At 42.5% G+C, this 15797-nt stretch overlaps 1 protein-coding gene across 6 annotated transcripts in view; it reads left to right on the top strand.

Moving 5' to 3' along the window:
• The window catches only part of yeats2 (YEATS domain containing 2), a 119467-nt gene that overhangs the window by 93107 nt on the left and 10563 nt on the right, over positions 1-15797 (top strand). For all 6 annotated transcript variants that reach the window (XM_052018827.1, XM_052018826.1, XM_052018822.1 and 3 more), the window contains 6 exons: positions 3886-4110; positions 4316-4598; positions 10530-10638; positions 11312-11388; positions 13161-13240; positions 14776-14977. In XM_052018827.1, the coding sequence (XP_051874787.1) occupies positions 3886-4110; positions 4316-4598; positions 10530-10638; positions 11312-11388; positions 13161-13240; positions 14776-14977 (976 nt within the window). The remainder of the gene's footprint in view (positions 1-3885; positions 4111-4315; positions 4599-10529; positions 10639-11311; positions 11389-13160; positions 13241-14775; positions 14978-15797) is intronic.

Here is a 15797-nt window from a genome sequence, read left to right on the forward strand (position 1 = left end):
GCTTGAAATTTAATTGCATAGTGCTTGTTTTTTGGTCACAATCTTGTGACCTTGACATGACTTCCATGCCTGGGATGTGTGATGATGTCATTCCGCGTGCAGCATTGCTTTTGGAATGTTACAGGGGAACTTGGACCACGTTGATCTTGGGGTACCTGTCAGAGGGCACTCTCAGGAGTATAGTTGTTAGTGCTGCAGTATTGAGCTGGGAGGCCTGGGGTAAGTGAGAAAATGACCACCATCCACCTTGCCTTTCTCTTACCTAGACCCTCAACATTTTCCTGTCACCCCCAACCCCTTAGTCTGAGGCCCATGTTCTCCCTGCACCTCAAGATGAAACACATCTCTTCCCACTGCTGGTGCTCCTGATTCCTGATCTCCTGCCCTTCAACCATGTCGCAGGGTTATCTGATTCCATACCTCTATAACTGCCTGCGCTCCCTTTCCTGATGTCCATGACATGCCAGGGCCAGGGCCTGATTCCTTTACCTTCTGATTTCCACAACCAGACTCCCTGACCCTTTGATCTCCATGGCTAGCCTAATTTCTAGGCACCCACCAATGTGATTAGCTCCAGTGAACCCCTCCTCTGCACCCCCAACCTGCCTGGCCTGTGGCTAAATCCCTGAGCCTATTTGGGTAAGAAGTGCACCAGATGGCATAATTTCAGTCCTCGATCACAAATGAATTTTGATGGGCTGGGTTAGCAAAGAAAACAATCCTGTTTCTCTGCATTAACGCCATTTGTATGCATCCTGTAAGGTGCACAGTAATTTCTAGGCCATAGGAATTTTATTGAGAATTATTATTGTCATATTCATTAACATGCTAAGTCAGTTGCCCTTTTCTCTCTTCCAATGAGAAAATAGCCAGTCCCTATGTAGCTTCTGTCTGTTATGAAGTCTGTGTGGGGAGTTGCAGTCTCAGGTACATGGTTCAGGATTTCTGGCCGTGCCATTCGAGCATTAGGTTCTGATAAAAGGTCATTGACCTGAAACATTAATCCTGTTTCTTTCTCCACAGATGCTGACTGTCCTGCTTAGTATTACCAGCACTTTCTGTTTTTATTACAAAATTTCAGCATCTGCAGTTTTTTTAACTGTTGAGCAAGATGTTGTTTGGGATATTGACCTGTTGTCTTAGCAAAGTGAAATTTGTGTCAGGGGCAGAGCCAGTAGGGTTGATGACAGAGTATCAAGCTTCAAGCAAAATATGAGGTTATTTAATATTTTTGCCTTCATGGAGTGAAGCAGTCTGAATAATTCCTTTCTTTTTTTTGCCTATTGTCCAAGTGGCAGTTAACAGCACCCAGCATTATACACATATTACCACTTCAGTGTTAAATAGTTGTTATCAGTGTATCTCTTCAGCTTATTTGCCTCATCTTGTTTTTAACCAATCTTCCTCTGCCTTTTATTTCGTGCACCCCTGTTCTAAAATATCTCCACCTTTTAATACTCAGTGTGATTATTTACCCCATGCTTTTCTGCATGTACACTTTCTTTCTCATAAATGCCTTAGGAACTACTTGTTTCTCTGCTGCTTTATGGTGTTCCAATTTGTGGTAGTGATTTGTAGTTTAGTCGTTTATTTGCTGAACCCTCACTGAAGGGTGAGGATGCAATGGTTTCATTACTGTGACAAGCCTTCCCATCTAGTCCAAAGGTCATGTTCAAGATCAGAAGCACTCGGTATAATTTTTTTTTGTAAAATAACTTGTCATTAGGGAATACTTTAATTCATACAAAAACCCTACAGATGCCCTTGGAACTTGTCATGACGGTGCAATGCCTTGTCATTAGCATCTAGTGGATCAGAAACTTCTGAGTAGGAAATCTGGTAAGGCACAGCTTTAGAAGGACTGGCCCAATAGAAGGAGATAAGATTATCTGTAGCCTTCAATTACAACATTGTTCAGTCAGCAAGTCAATAATTCAGCTTAGACACCATCAGTCTTGGAATTAATTCCTCATCTTTCCCATATATTCTTCATTATTCTGGATTTGCTATGTCCACTGGCCCATCCTACAGCCAACAAATCAGCAATAGAAATGATTGAGAGAGCTCAATTATAGAACATCAATGTCACCCAATTTTTTTTGAATAAGAAGGAATGATTTTCCCCCCCAAAATGATGGATCCATGCCTCAGAACCCCATCTAAAACTGCCATTGCTACATCTATTTAGTCTGCTGCAAGGTGGATGAGAATAGGTTTGGGGATTAGATTCCAAGGAGACAGATTAAGCACAGTATATGGAAATCCAAACTGGCTAGAGAAATAGAAACATCATGCTAAGAAAGGATGTGTTACGTTCTGCTGGTATGTCATCTGTGAAATTGATTCCGTTTCTCTCACTTCATTAGCATAACCTGATCTACTGGGGATGTCCTACAGCCCTGCATTTCACAACTTTTACATTCCTTTGTATTCTCACTTTAGCTTTAGTTCATTTTTATCCCGACCTAACTGTCCCCATGAACCCATTGACTAGATGACCTCTAAGACTTATCTCCACAACAACCTTGCTCTCACCCAGTTAGAGTTATTCCCTCAGTCCCGTCCATCTTTCCCTCACCATCTTTCAATTTAAAGCTATCTTGTTTTCTCTCATTCTCAGTTCTGACAAAGGGATTTGGACTTAAAACATTAACTCTTTTTCACATTCCACAGTTGCTACCTGATCTGCAGAGTGCTTCTAGTATTTTCTGTTTTTATAACTGGTTCCCTAAAATTCTTTTGGAGAAGGACCTTACCATGTACTACACCATATGATACCGAACCCCCCTCCAGAAGCTACCTAATTAGCCACTCACTTGTATCAAGCCAAAGATGAGACACTACAACCCTTTGTCGAGCAACTGGCACAGTAAACACCAGTGACATCTGCTTCCTGAGAATGGATAAGCCTTGTATCTATTGAAGTTTAGACAGTGAGAGTGACTTGGTTTTAACGTCAGGTCTTGTGGGGTCTTGACAGAATGGATAGAGAAGTTGTTTCCTCATCTGGGAGAATTTAGAACTAGGGGTCACTGTTTAAAGGTAAGGGGATGCCAATTTAAGATAGAGATGAAGCAATTTTTTTCTCTTGGAGGGTTGTGTGTCTCTGGAACTCTCTTCCTTAAAGGGCAGTGGAAGCAAAGTCCTTAAGTATCTTAAGGCAGAAGAAGGTAAATTCTTGATAAGTAAAGGGTGAACGGTTACCAGGGCTGGGTAGGAATGCAGGGTTGAGGTTGCAATTAGATTAGTCTTGATCTTATTGAATGGCAGAGCAGGCTTGAGGGGCCAAGTAACTGACGCATCCTCCTAATTCATGTGCTTTTAAAAAAAGGGTGATGATATGTTTATTTGGTTCAAGAAGTTAGGTCTGCTATTGTTTTATGTATCTTATTTCACGACAGCTGGCCTCATGCCTACAAAAAAATTCTCCATAATGATGCATGACAACTCCAATGTTCCTTCACTGGGAACAGGTTCAATTCCCTTGGCTCATGTTTGTAACCTATTATTTTATGATGCTGTTTCCTTTTAGTCTGTTGAATTCTTTCCAGTCAGATTCTTTCGAATTTCTCTTCTTCTGCTCCTCTTTGTAAAAATCCTTGCCATGGTATATAAACTGATGTAGTTGCAGTTTCTATTTGCAGGGATCATGGATCACCCACAGGGTGAGATCAACAATTCTGTTGCTTCCAAGGCAGTGTCAAGGAGGCTCATTGCTGATGATATAGAGCAGTTGTGCAGTGATGAATGGCCCAAGTCACAATGCTCCATGCAACTTAGGAAAGGGATATATTGGAGGAACAAAATGGCAGTAAGCATCTGCCACTGTCTATTAAATATCATCTGCCACTAAGTCAACAATAAATGTCCTTCTTTTGCATGCAGGTCGTACCAAGTGCCCAGGCATCCCCTCTGCACTCAGCTGCTGTTTCCTCACTCGTTCATTCTCCCTTGCCTGATGGAGCCACAAGGCCACTCTCTGCAACTTCCTCCCTCTCGCAGCCTGGCACCACCACCTTGCGGGTCACTGGAGGAGTCATCACGACGGCCAGCCTAGCAGCATCGGCCTCGGGAACAGCAACAGCCACCACAGGAACTGTGGCTCTGCAGGTAATTAGAGGGGTGAGGGCTGAGCAAGGAAGGTAAAAATGACAGCACAATAATTGTACATTTGGAGCTCGGAAACGTATCTCTTTTAAGAATGATGTGATCAGATTTGAAAAGAGAATGTCTATTGCAGGACTCCTCTGGTCTTGAATCTGAACAATTAATCCAAAAGCAATATGACACTACCTATTCTTTGTTCCTTTAACAGTCGGAATTGACAGGCTCTGGCACCCCTGCACTCTCCGCAGTGCCCGTCGTCAAGGTCTCAGGTCAGCAACCATCCCTCCTCGTATCTCCGGTTCAGCTTGCCACCAGCCAGTCAGCCCGCATCATCTCCGCTGGCTCCCAGGTAGCACCCACGGTGCCTTCTCAGCACGGTGGTGAAGGATCCAGTAAGGTCAGCAATTCAGGAGCAGCCAGTGGGGCTTCCTTTGAGTGCAGTTCCTCTGGGATGAACACTGCAAGTGGAAAAGCCAGTGAGGCACCATCAGGTAAGGTAGCAGCTTATAACATTTATAAATGAGTTAAACCTTCTTTCCACTTTCTCCATTCTAGTAAAACATCCCATTCACCATGTCTCCCTCTGCAACATTTGCAGAAGGATATTACTGAAAGGTCTACCTCTTTTGTTTTCTAAGCAGCGATATCCTCTGGCAATGGCCCTATAAGTGTCACTGTAGAGCATCCAAATGCCATTCCCAACATGCTGTGAATGTTTAACTTTGGATTGCACAACCCACTTTCTGGTTGGCACTTTGCATATACTGCCACTGTCTCTCTCTGATTGGCACTATTGCTGTGATATTTGCTATGCCACCTCTGATTGGCACACCTCCAGGGACATCCTTGTTGACTGAAGGAACTCGGTTCTGAAAAATCTGGAAGCGAGTGATGCATTGCCTCCATGGATGGCAAATTTTAGGAACTACATATTATTCTACAAGTTGCTGCGCAGCGCTACTAGATCGGATTATTTTCTTGAAGTTGCAGATGATCAAAGGGGCTTCACGTGGGAAGAAACTGAGAGACTGGAATTGTTTTCCTTGGAGCAGAGAAGACTGAGGGTGGACCTGTGACATAATCTACAAAATTATGAGAGGCATAGATAGGGTAAATAGTGAGCAACTTTTTCCCCATAGCAGAGATGTCCACAACCGGACAGCAAAGGTTTAAGCTAAAGGGTGGGAGGTTTGAGGAAGAGGTTATTCACTGGTGGATGGTTAACATCCAGAAGGTATTGCCTGAGGGGTGGTGCAGCCAGTCACAACATTTAAGGGGTATTTAGATAAGCACTTGAAACGCCATACCATAGAAGGCTACAAGCCAAGTGCTGGAAAATGGGATTAGCATAGATAAGTAATATTCAGCACAGACATAGTGGGCTGAAGGGCCTCTTTCCATGCCTTTTGATCATGACTCAGAAGTCGTGAGGATCAGCACTTCTAGCAGAGGAGAAAAGAAAAATAAGTTGTCACTTTCCTTTCTAAATTACATCTTTTGAAGGATTATATTATTGTATTTCTATTTGAACACTGTAGTTTGAAACCCTTGGGCCCACTTGATATAAATCCTGCCACTCAGAGTTAAAAGCAGCAAAAGAATATTGTAAGTCATTCTTGAGCACTTAGAAAATGAATAAGTGATTGGTGTATTTTGCTCAGCTGTTCCTCTGAGATCAGACTGAAATGAACAGAGAACAGAATATTGTTAGTGTGTAATAAGAACTCTGGTCAGCAGTTGGTGATTGCTGTTGATATTGCTTCTACCCTGGAAGCTTTCTGTCTGAAGCAAGTTTTGTGAACTGCATAGGTGATAACATTTACTTTTCTGTATATTTTTTAAAAAAATTATATTTCATTCCTCATCTCAACTGCTGCCCCACCACCCCTTCACCATGCCCAACTACAGTATCCTCAGTTACTTCATCACCTTCCCTGTATCAGAAAGATGGTGATTTAATCATATCTGATTTCCATAACGTTCAGTTCCATTCATAATTCCTCATACTGTAAACAAGTCTAGTTCTGGTTAAAGCAAGACCTGGCCAACATTCAGACACGGGCTCCTAGTTGGCAAGTAACATTTGTACCAAGTATAAGGCAATACCAATTCCCAACAAGAGAGAGTCTAACAATCTGCCCTTGATGTTCACCAGTATTACCAATGCACAATCCCACACCATCGAAGTCCTCGGGTCAACATTAACTAGAAACTTAACTGGATCAGCCGTGTAATTTCTGTGACTAAAAGAGTAGGGCAGAGGTTAGGTATTCTACATTGACTAACTTGCATCTCGATGTCCCAAGTGTTCCAACCAGCTATAAGGCAGGAATAATCTTAGTGATTTGAGAGCAGCTTGAAAGTTCTCAAGAAAGTCAGCATCTTTCAAGGCAAAACTGCCCACGTGATCACCATCCCATCCAGCACCTCCCTCCGCGTTGTACCATCTGCCGAGCACTGTACAGCAATCCGTCAAGGCTTCTTCAATAGCACCTAACAAAGCTGCAACCTCTTCCGTTTAACAGGAAAAGGCCAGATGTATGCGGGAACTCCAAAACAAACTCCTGCAATTTGTTTCCAAGTTCTATATTATTCAGTGTAGAAATATACCACCATTCCTTCATTGTTACTTCATCAAAATCCTAAAGCTCTCAACCTAACGGTACTATGGTTGTAAGTTCACAAGGAATTCAACGATTTTAGAGACAACTAGAGAAGATGAGGGTGGGTAATAAATGCTGGCCTTTCCAGGATGACCACATGCCATGAATTAGAATGTAATTATGGAGCCAGTTTCAGGGCTTTGTAGGTAGACTGGGTATGATCCTCACCTCCTGACTTCAATCCAGTTGAAGAGTTGGTGGTTTGGTAAGAGAAATAAATTTTTTTGTTGTTGCCATAGGACAAAAAGTTAATGCAGTCATTCAATATTTTTACCAGCATGGGAGTCGGTTCCTTCTCTCAGTCCCATGGTGGGAAAAATACTGAAGTGTTCCCCACCCCACAGAAAATTAGTGCCTTCACTCAGTGTTTTCCTCCTACTGGAGTTGATTCTTTCATTCAGTATTTCCATGTCCCCTTACCCAGCCCCCAACCAATGTTTCCACACATGAATCAGTGCAATCACTTGATGTTTCCTTCCCTCTGGTGGATCACAAATTGTACAGCACAGAAATGGGCCCTTTAGTCTATCTATGCTGATCCCATTTTCCCACACTAGACCCATATCCCTGTACTCCTTTCCTATCTAAGTACTTGTCCATATGTCTTTTAAACATTGTAACTGTAACTGCCTTTATCACTTCCTCTGTCAGCTCGTTCCCTATAACCATCACCCTCTGTATGGAAAATCTTGCCCCTCAGATCTCCTTTATATTTCTTATGTTAAACCTATGTCCTCTGGTTTTAGATTCCTCTGCCCTAGAAAAACTTTGACTGCCTGCCTTGTCTATGCCCCTCATAATTTATAAACCTCTATTAAGGTCACCCCTCAGCTTCCTGCATTCCAGTGAGAATAAACAAAACCTATCCAATCTCTCCTTATAAGTAAAGCAGGCAACATCGTGGTGAATCTTTTCTAATGCTACCACATCTTTCCTGTAGTGTGGTGACCAGAACTATACACAATATTCCAAGTGCAGTCTGACTAATGTTTTGTACAGTTTCAATATGATGTCCCAACTCTTCTACCCAATGCCTTGGCCTATGAAGGCAAGCATGCTAAATGCCTTCTTCACTACCTATCGAATTGTGTTGCCATTTTCAAGGAGTTATGAACTTGCACCCCAAGGTCCCTCTGTACATCAATACTTCTGAGTTGCCTGCTATTTCCTGTATGTGTCCTGTCCGGATTTGATGTCCCAAAATGCATTACATCACACTTAGCTGGATTAAATTCCATCTGTCACCTCACTGCCCAACTTTCCAGCTGATCTATTTCTGTATCCTTTCACAACCTTTGTCACTATCTACAACTCCAGCAATTTTTGTGTTGTCAGCAAACTTACTAATCAGTCCACCTACATTCTCATCCAAGACATTTATATCACAAACGACAATGGTCCCCACACTGATTCCTGTGATACACCACTGGTTACAGACTTCCAGACAGAAGAACACCCCATGACCACTACCCTCTGCCTCCTATCACCAAGCCAAGTTTGGATTCAGTTTGTCAACACACCTTGGATCCCATGTGCCCCAACCTTTTGGACCAGCCTACCATATGGGACTTCATCAAAAGCCTTGCCAAAGTTCATGTAAATCATACCTCCTGCTCTGCTTTCATCAATTTTCTTAGTTGCCTCCTCTTAAAAACTCATTCAGATTTGTAAGACAGGATTTTTCCTTGCATAAACCATGCTGATCCTCCTAATCAGACCCTGCCTTTCCAAGCTAATTTTAATCCTGTCCCTTAATTTTTTTCCCCCAATAATTTCCATCCTATTGATGTGAGGGTCACCAACCTGCAGTTTCCTGGCTTATCCCTATTGCCCCTTTATCAATAAGGGAACAACATTAGCCATCTTCCAGTCTTCTGTCTAGATCCCTATTAGAGTCCCAGCAATCACTTGCAGCAATCCCAGCAGTCAGTGCATCACCTAATGCTTTTTCCACACATGCCACCACTCAATGAATGCCACCTAAAGGTGAGTCAGTGCCATCACTCAAATGTTTGCTTCAACTGGGAGTAAATGCCATCAGTTAGTGCTTCCCTCTGATTGGGGTTCAGTGCTGTCACTGTGTTTTCCTCTTGGAAGTTAAACACCATTGTTTGGTATCCTCTCACAAGTAGAATTGCTCAGGGCCCTGCATTAAGTTGTTTTGATTGGAATAGAACTTCAGACCACAATGTTGTACCAACATAGCTAATCCCTCCTACCTACAGAATGCCCATGTCCCTCCATTTTCCTCTCATTCATGTGCCCATCCAAGCCCCTCTTAAAAGCCTCCAAAGAATTTGCCTCCACCACCCTATCGGGCAATGCATTCCAGGCATCCACCACTCTCTGAGTAAAAAAACTTATCCCTCGTATCTCTTCTGAACCTACCCCCTCTCACCTTAAATGCATGCCCTCTTGTATTGGATCGCTCAGTAATGGGGAAAAGATATTGCTTGCCCACCCTGTCTATGTCCTTCATTATTTTATACACTTCCAACAGATCACCCCTCAGCCTCCGCCGCTCCAGAAAAAAGACCCCAAGTTTGTCCAGCCTCTTCTGATAGCACATGCCCTCTAAATCCACACAGCATCCTAGTAAACCTCCTCTGCACTGTCTCTAAAGCCTCGCCATCCTTCCTATAGTGAGGTGACCAGAATTGCACGCAGTACTCTAAATGTGGCCTAACCAGAGTTCTATAGAGATTCATCATAACTTCTTGACTCCTATACTCAGTACCTCGATTAATGAAAGCAAGCATTCCATAAGCCTTCTTAACCACCCTACCTGTGTAGCCACTTTCAATGAGCCATGGACTTGCACCCCAAGGTCTCTCTGCTCTTCAACACTATTAAGGGTCTTGCCCTTAACAGTGTACTGCCTCTTGACATTAGTCCTACTGAGGTGCAACACCTCACATTTATCCAGGTTAAACTCCGTCTGCCATTTCTCTGCCCACATCTGCAACTGATCCATATCATGCTGTATCCATCACCAGTCTTCTACACTATTTACAACTCCACCAATCTTGGTATCGTCTGTAAACTTACTAACCCACCCACCAACATACTCATCCAGGTCATTTATGTACATCAGAAACAGCAGAGGTCCCAGTATAGATCCCTGCGGAACACCACTACTCACAGGCCTTCAGCCCGAATAAGTCCCTTCAACCACCACCTTCTGTCTTTTATGGGCAACCCAGTTCTGGATCCACACAGCCAATTCTCCACTGACCCCATACATCCGAACTTTCGTGATTAACCTATTATGTGGGACCTTGTCAAATGCCTTACTGAAGTCCATATAGATACCTTCATCAATCTCTGTCGTCACCTTGTCAAAAAACTCAACCAGGTTAGTATGACACTACTTGCCCCACACAAAGCCATGCTGGCTTTCCCTAATCAAGCCATTGGATTCCAGATGCTCATATATCCTATCTCTAAGAATTTTCTCCAGCAATTTCCCTACAACTGACGTGAGACTCACCAGATTTTCCCTTGTTCCATTCTTAAATAGAGGAACAACATTAGCCACTCGCCAGTTCTCCGGGACCTCACCCATGGTCAAAGAGGACACAAAGATACTGGTCAAGGCCCCAGCAATTTCCTCTCGCCTCCCTCAGTAACCTGGGGTATATCCCATAAATGCAAAAAAAAAAGCAACAAAAATAGGATAACTTATCTGCCTTGGGCCTGTTTGCTTACTGATAGCCAACCAGTATAATGTCTGATTGTCATTCTTCCATTTTTGCACAGTGAAGACAGAACCTGGGTCTTCAGGAACTTGCTTCAGCCCCACACTTTGCACAGCTGGCACCGTGAAAGTGGAACGAGCAGGATTGCATGGGGCATCTGAAATGATTGAGTAAGACCAGGATTTAATTCTGATATATTTTTTCTATGGATGTCTCCTAGTTGCCTTAAATTTAAAAAGCAAGTACTGTATGTTAGGCATCGAGTAAGGTTCCTCTATGTTGCCCATCAAACATTCCCTTGTTAGATTCAGGGTGAAGCTCCATCCACTGTCCTATCAGCCACTCCCAGGTGAGGCATGGTCTGACCTGTACTGAGTGAACTGAGATATATTTGACATTTTTGTCTGGAGTATTGGAGTCCTGGTCATTTGTTCTTTGGTCACCCAAAGAAGGTGCGTTTCTTTGAATGTTGGGAAGGTACACACAAAGTCCACCACAGTCAAATGGCTTTCCAGAAACCATTGTTTAGCTTCACAGAAAGTGGGTGAGATAGGTCACATGTTCTAGTGCAGGCAGTCTCCTGGAACAGCAGAACAGAAGTGGAACAAAGGAAGGAGATAAAAAGATCCTGCTAATTAATTTGTGTTTCAGTATTAAAGTTTGCTGTATTAAAGCTTCACCTGGGAGCTGTTAGTTGACACAGCATCCTCCTTTATATACCATCAGTTCAGACGCATGTCTCATGTTGCCCGAAAGTAAAGATGGGTCTTAGCTGGGTATTGGGATTAGCTTTTTTTTAGAGATTCAGAACATAATCAGGATTTCGTTCCTTACCGCCTTTAGCCTTGAATACATTGAGAATATGCAGCAGCTACTCTCTGCCATCCTGAAGAAGTTACCCCTGATCATGCCCAAGAAAAGTGAGTAAAGCTCTTTGATTTTCATTTCAAACATTTTGCTAACTGGATTCAGCGTTACCATTTCACAAACGCTGGATTGGAAGCATATCCTGAATGTGGGCAGCATCTGTAGGAAGAGAAACAGATTCAAGACCCAGCCTGACCCGTTAAGTATTGTCAGCAATTCCTATTTATATTTCAGATTTCCAGCATCTGCAGTTTTGTTTTGAATATTCAATGGGTTTTGTGTTGTACAAAACTATTTACATCAGACAATTTATGTACTAAATGTGTTGAGAGAAATTTTGGCCAGGTATTCAGGAAAAGACCTCCCTCTTTGAATGGCATCACAGGATCTTTTGCACTCGTGTCTTGGAAACTGCTTGGTTCAATGTCACCTAATTGTGCTAATTAGAAGGTGACATTGAACCAAGCAGTTGAGGGCTAAAGATCTAATGCTAGTAAATGGAATTAGTATAGATAGGTGCAGTGGTTGTCATGGAGGGCCGAAAGGCCTGTTTCTGTCCTTATGACTCTGATTAGTTTTATTATTTCTTGGTTTAATATTTTATCCAGAAGACTCCTGTAGTACTATGTTCCTGTATTGACGTAGATTATGCACTCAACTTGTGTTCACATGTGTGGTTCAGATGGCATAAAGGAAAGCAGTGGTACAATGGGGTTGGTAGTAATCTAAGAAATACCAGTTGAAATATCATCCTGGCAGTTTGAAAATTTGAATTAAGAAGTAAAAGTTATCCTGAAGCTGCCAAATTGTGATTTAGAAAAAGAACCAACTGGTTTAAGATTGACAACTGCCATTATCCCCAGTCTCTAATCCTGGACTAACATGGCTGACCATCTGCTTCCTGAAGTCTCCTAATAAGTTACTCTGTGTATCAAGTGTGGACTTACGGCAGTTTGAGAAGACCTGCCAGTGCCTTCTCAAGGCAATTGGGAATTATTAATAAATAGAGTATAGAGTTATACAGCATGGAAACAGGCCCTTCGGCCCAACCGGTCCATGCTGACCAAGATGCCCCATCCAAACTAGTCCCATTTGGCCCATAACCTTCCAAACCGTTCCAATCCATGTACCTGCCCAATTGTCTTTTAAAAGTTGTTATTGTACCTGCCTCAACCACTTTCTCTAGCAGCTCGTTCCACATAGATCCCACCTTTTGTGTAAAAAAAAAGTTGCCCCTCAAGTCCCTATTAAATCTTTCCTCCCCCCTCACCTTAAACCTATTCCCTCTAGTTGTTGATTCCGTAACCCTGGGAAAAAGACTGAGTGCATTCACCCAAAAATTAATTAAAGGTTAATCATAGAGATCTCCTGGTGATCTGGTCAATATTTGCTTCCCAACCAGCAATGAATGAAGTAGTCATTTATCTACTGGCTATCTGAGGAATCAGTTGGTTGCTACAGTTCCAGGGTGTATGGTCCCTTGGATGCCATGTGGGACACCACCATTGTGCTTTCATTTTACATTCCCTCTGTTACTTAAAGATGATCAAAACTGAATGCAGTACTCAGTGCAGTCTGTCCAATTTAAAGTTTTGGGCATACGATGTGGTTAGCTGACCCACCTATCATTTTAGTACTCTGTTCATTTTGTTTATTTCTTGCCTTTGTTTATAGCTTTCTGATTGGTTTGATGTGTTAAGTGCTATCTGCTGTCTCATCAGCTCACTTCTCTTTATTATTTCTCCAACATCCGTGGTATATGAATGACAGCCTGTAGCCATTGTACAACACGTACAGGTACTGATCAGTGAATTTTCTCCAATAGCTGAGGATTCTCATCCCTTCTGTGCCATCTCTCTGGAACAGTATTACAGCTGGAATATTGGAAAGAGGAGAGCTGCAGAGGTAAGGTTCAGCTTGTCGTGTTTCTGAGCCCAGATTAATTGTCAGTTCAATGTTTTTTGCCTTGAGGGGAAGTAAATCAGCAGGATTCTCCCTCCTGACTACTATTCATTGATCCAAGACTTTTGCCAGCATGACCAAGATTAAAAATATTTAAAAATAAGGTAAGGGGCAGAGAGTTGATTTGCCTTGTGCCCTGTGCCAGTGCACTTGAACAAAGCAATTGGCCCTATTGTAGATGAGGCTGTTGTATGTAGGGACTAGTGGATTCGGTTAAAAAGGAGTTATACAAGGTGATACAAGGGCCATGTGTCAGTTTGTGTTGCAGGGTGTGTCCCAGTACACTGACACAGAATCCCTTGTCCAAATGCTGCATGATGTGGTATCCCATCTTGCACTGTCCTATTATTTTTTGAGTAAAAATAGAAACTGCTGGAAATACTCAGGAGGTCATGCAGCATCTGTGGGCATAGAAACAGAGTTAACATTTCAGTTTGATGACCTTATATTTGTTTTTAAAAATCCCAGGCAAAAATAAGGGTGGGCCTTATAAAGACAATGACAGGAGAGATTATAATGGGGTGTAAAGAAAAGCGTGAGATGTCATTTTTTTTTTCTCTCTGTATTGATTACTGGAAGTAATCTGGATGTCCTTGTTTGTGAAGTTTGTAAAGTAAGCATGCAGATATAAAAAGCAGTGGGAAAGACAATGGATATATTGGCGCTTATTGCAAGAATTTGGAATGCAAAAGGAAAGTGGTGGTGAGATTGTTTAGGGGTTTGGTAAAGCTTCATTTGAAGCAATGATTGCAGTTTTGTTCTCAGTACCCAAAGATATACTTGCCTTGGAGTCAGTCCAATGTAGATTGATTCCTGGGAGGAGATGGATTTCCTATGAGAATAGGGTGAGTAAGACTGACCTTTACTTGGAAGAATGAGAGGCAGTTTCACTGAGGTTCACAACAATCTTGGCTGTGTGTTGCCAGGTTGGATGCTGAAGGGCCGCTTCCTCTGGCTGGAAGATCTGAAGCTAGGGGTGTAGTCTCAGCAGAAAGTGTCACTGAAGTTGACTCATGGGAAATGTATTTAAACAGAGGGTTGAAATTCTTGAAATTGAAACCTCAGAAGGCTTTGGATTCTGCTGTCACTGAGCCTGAGACTGGGTGATTTTTGTGTATCAAGCACCTGGGAATATATGGGGATTGGGCAGCAAAGTGGACTTGAATCACAGATAGTACAGAGTTTTTTTGAATGGTGAAGCAGACTTGAGGTCTCTTCCTTGTTCCAATTCTTGTGCAGTGCACTAAAAGAAAGGCAGAGTTCCAGATATAGTCTGACCAAGGCTTTGTCCAACTGAAGCCTCACTTTACATAACAGCCCTCTTCAGATGAAGACCAGGAGTTCAGTTAGCCTTTTTGATTGCCTCATTCTGAGGATAATTTTACTGCTTTGTTATTTTTCGCACTTTTTAAAATTCTGTAAGGGCTGTTTTGTAAAGAATGGAACCTCGCATTTCTCTATCCCCTTTTCTGTTCCAGTGGCAGCGTGCAGTAGCTGTGAGAAAGATCCTGCAGGAGGTGTTGGAGAAATGCCCGCGGTTTAGCAACATGGAAGCCATGAAGACCAAACAGATTGTGCACTGGTGCCGCCAGCGTGGGTACACACCCCCTGATCCAGAGAGCTCTGCTACCGAAGAGGATTCAATGGAAGATATATTGACGCAGATAGATAATGAGCCAGGTAAGCCAGCCATATGACCAAGCAATAACTTGTTCAGGGTTAGGAAGATGAAGCAACTAAATTGATCTGTCAAATTCTTCACTGTGGTGAAAGGCTGAAATCCCCAACAAATTAAAAATGAAGAGAGGGCTAAGTTGGACACTCGGCAATTTTTTGTCAAAAGGTATCTGAGCTGCAAAATGGTAGCAGCAGCTTTTTCTAGTACCTACTTCAATGAAATTCACTTGATCTATACATAGTGAAGAGTGAATTTGTTTTGTTGCAGGATAGGGTGTAAACATATCCTATTTCATAGAAAAGAGGCTCCTGGCCCTGTGCTTGGTGCTAAAAAGGTTCCTTACCTTGCATCTCTCTTTACCAAGTACAAGCTGAAAATCACAGTGCAGGTGAATTTTGCACTGTTGTTGGCATCATTTGTGCAAGTTATAAACTAGAAAAAAAATCTAGTGCTGAACAAAACTGTGTAGAGTATCAAGGAATGAATTTATTCTGAGGCCCAGAGATAAGTGCAAAGTTGCTCTTCCCCAGGTTAGGCCAGTTTTCCACTAAGGAGCACAATACTTTCATAGTTGTGTGAAAGAATTTCTAGGCCTACATATTCTGTGCACAGGGGGTACCTTGTACACCTATACAGTGGAAATTTCAGCACAGGTATCTGAACAATGGAGCTTCCTTTCATGTCTGCAATGGAGGCTTCTCTCATACCTTGTATTGTAGAGATGGAGAGCCTAAAGAAATTTGGTTTATCCCCTTTGACTCTCACCAACTGTTATCGATGCACCATAGAAAGCATCCTATCTGGATGCATCACGGCTTGGTA

The sequence above is a fragment of the Pristis pectinata genome, chromosome 6, assembly GCF_009764475.1.
Source record: "Pristis pectinata isolate sPriPec2 chromosome 6, sPriPec2.1.pri, whole genome shotgun sequence".
NCBI classification, from domain to species: domain Eukaryota; kingdom Metazoa; phylum Chordata; class Chondrichthyes; order Rhinopristiformes; family Pristidae; genus Pristis; species Pristis pectinata.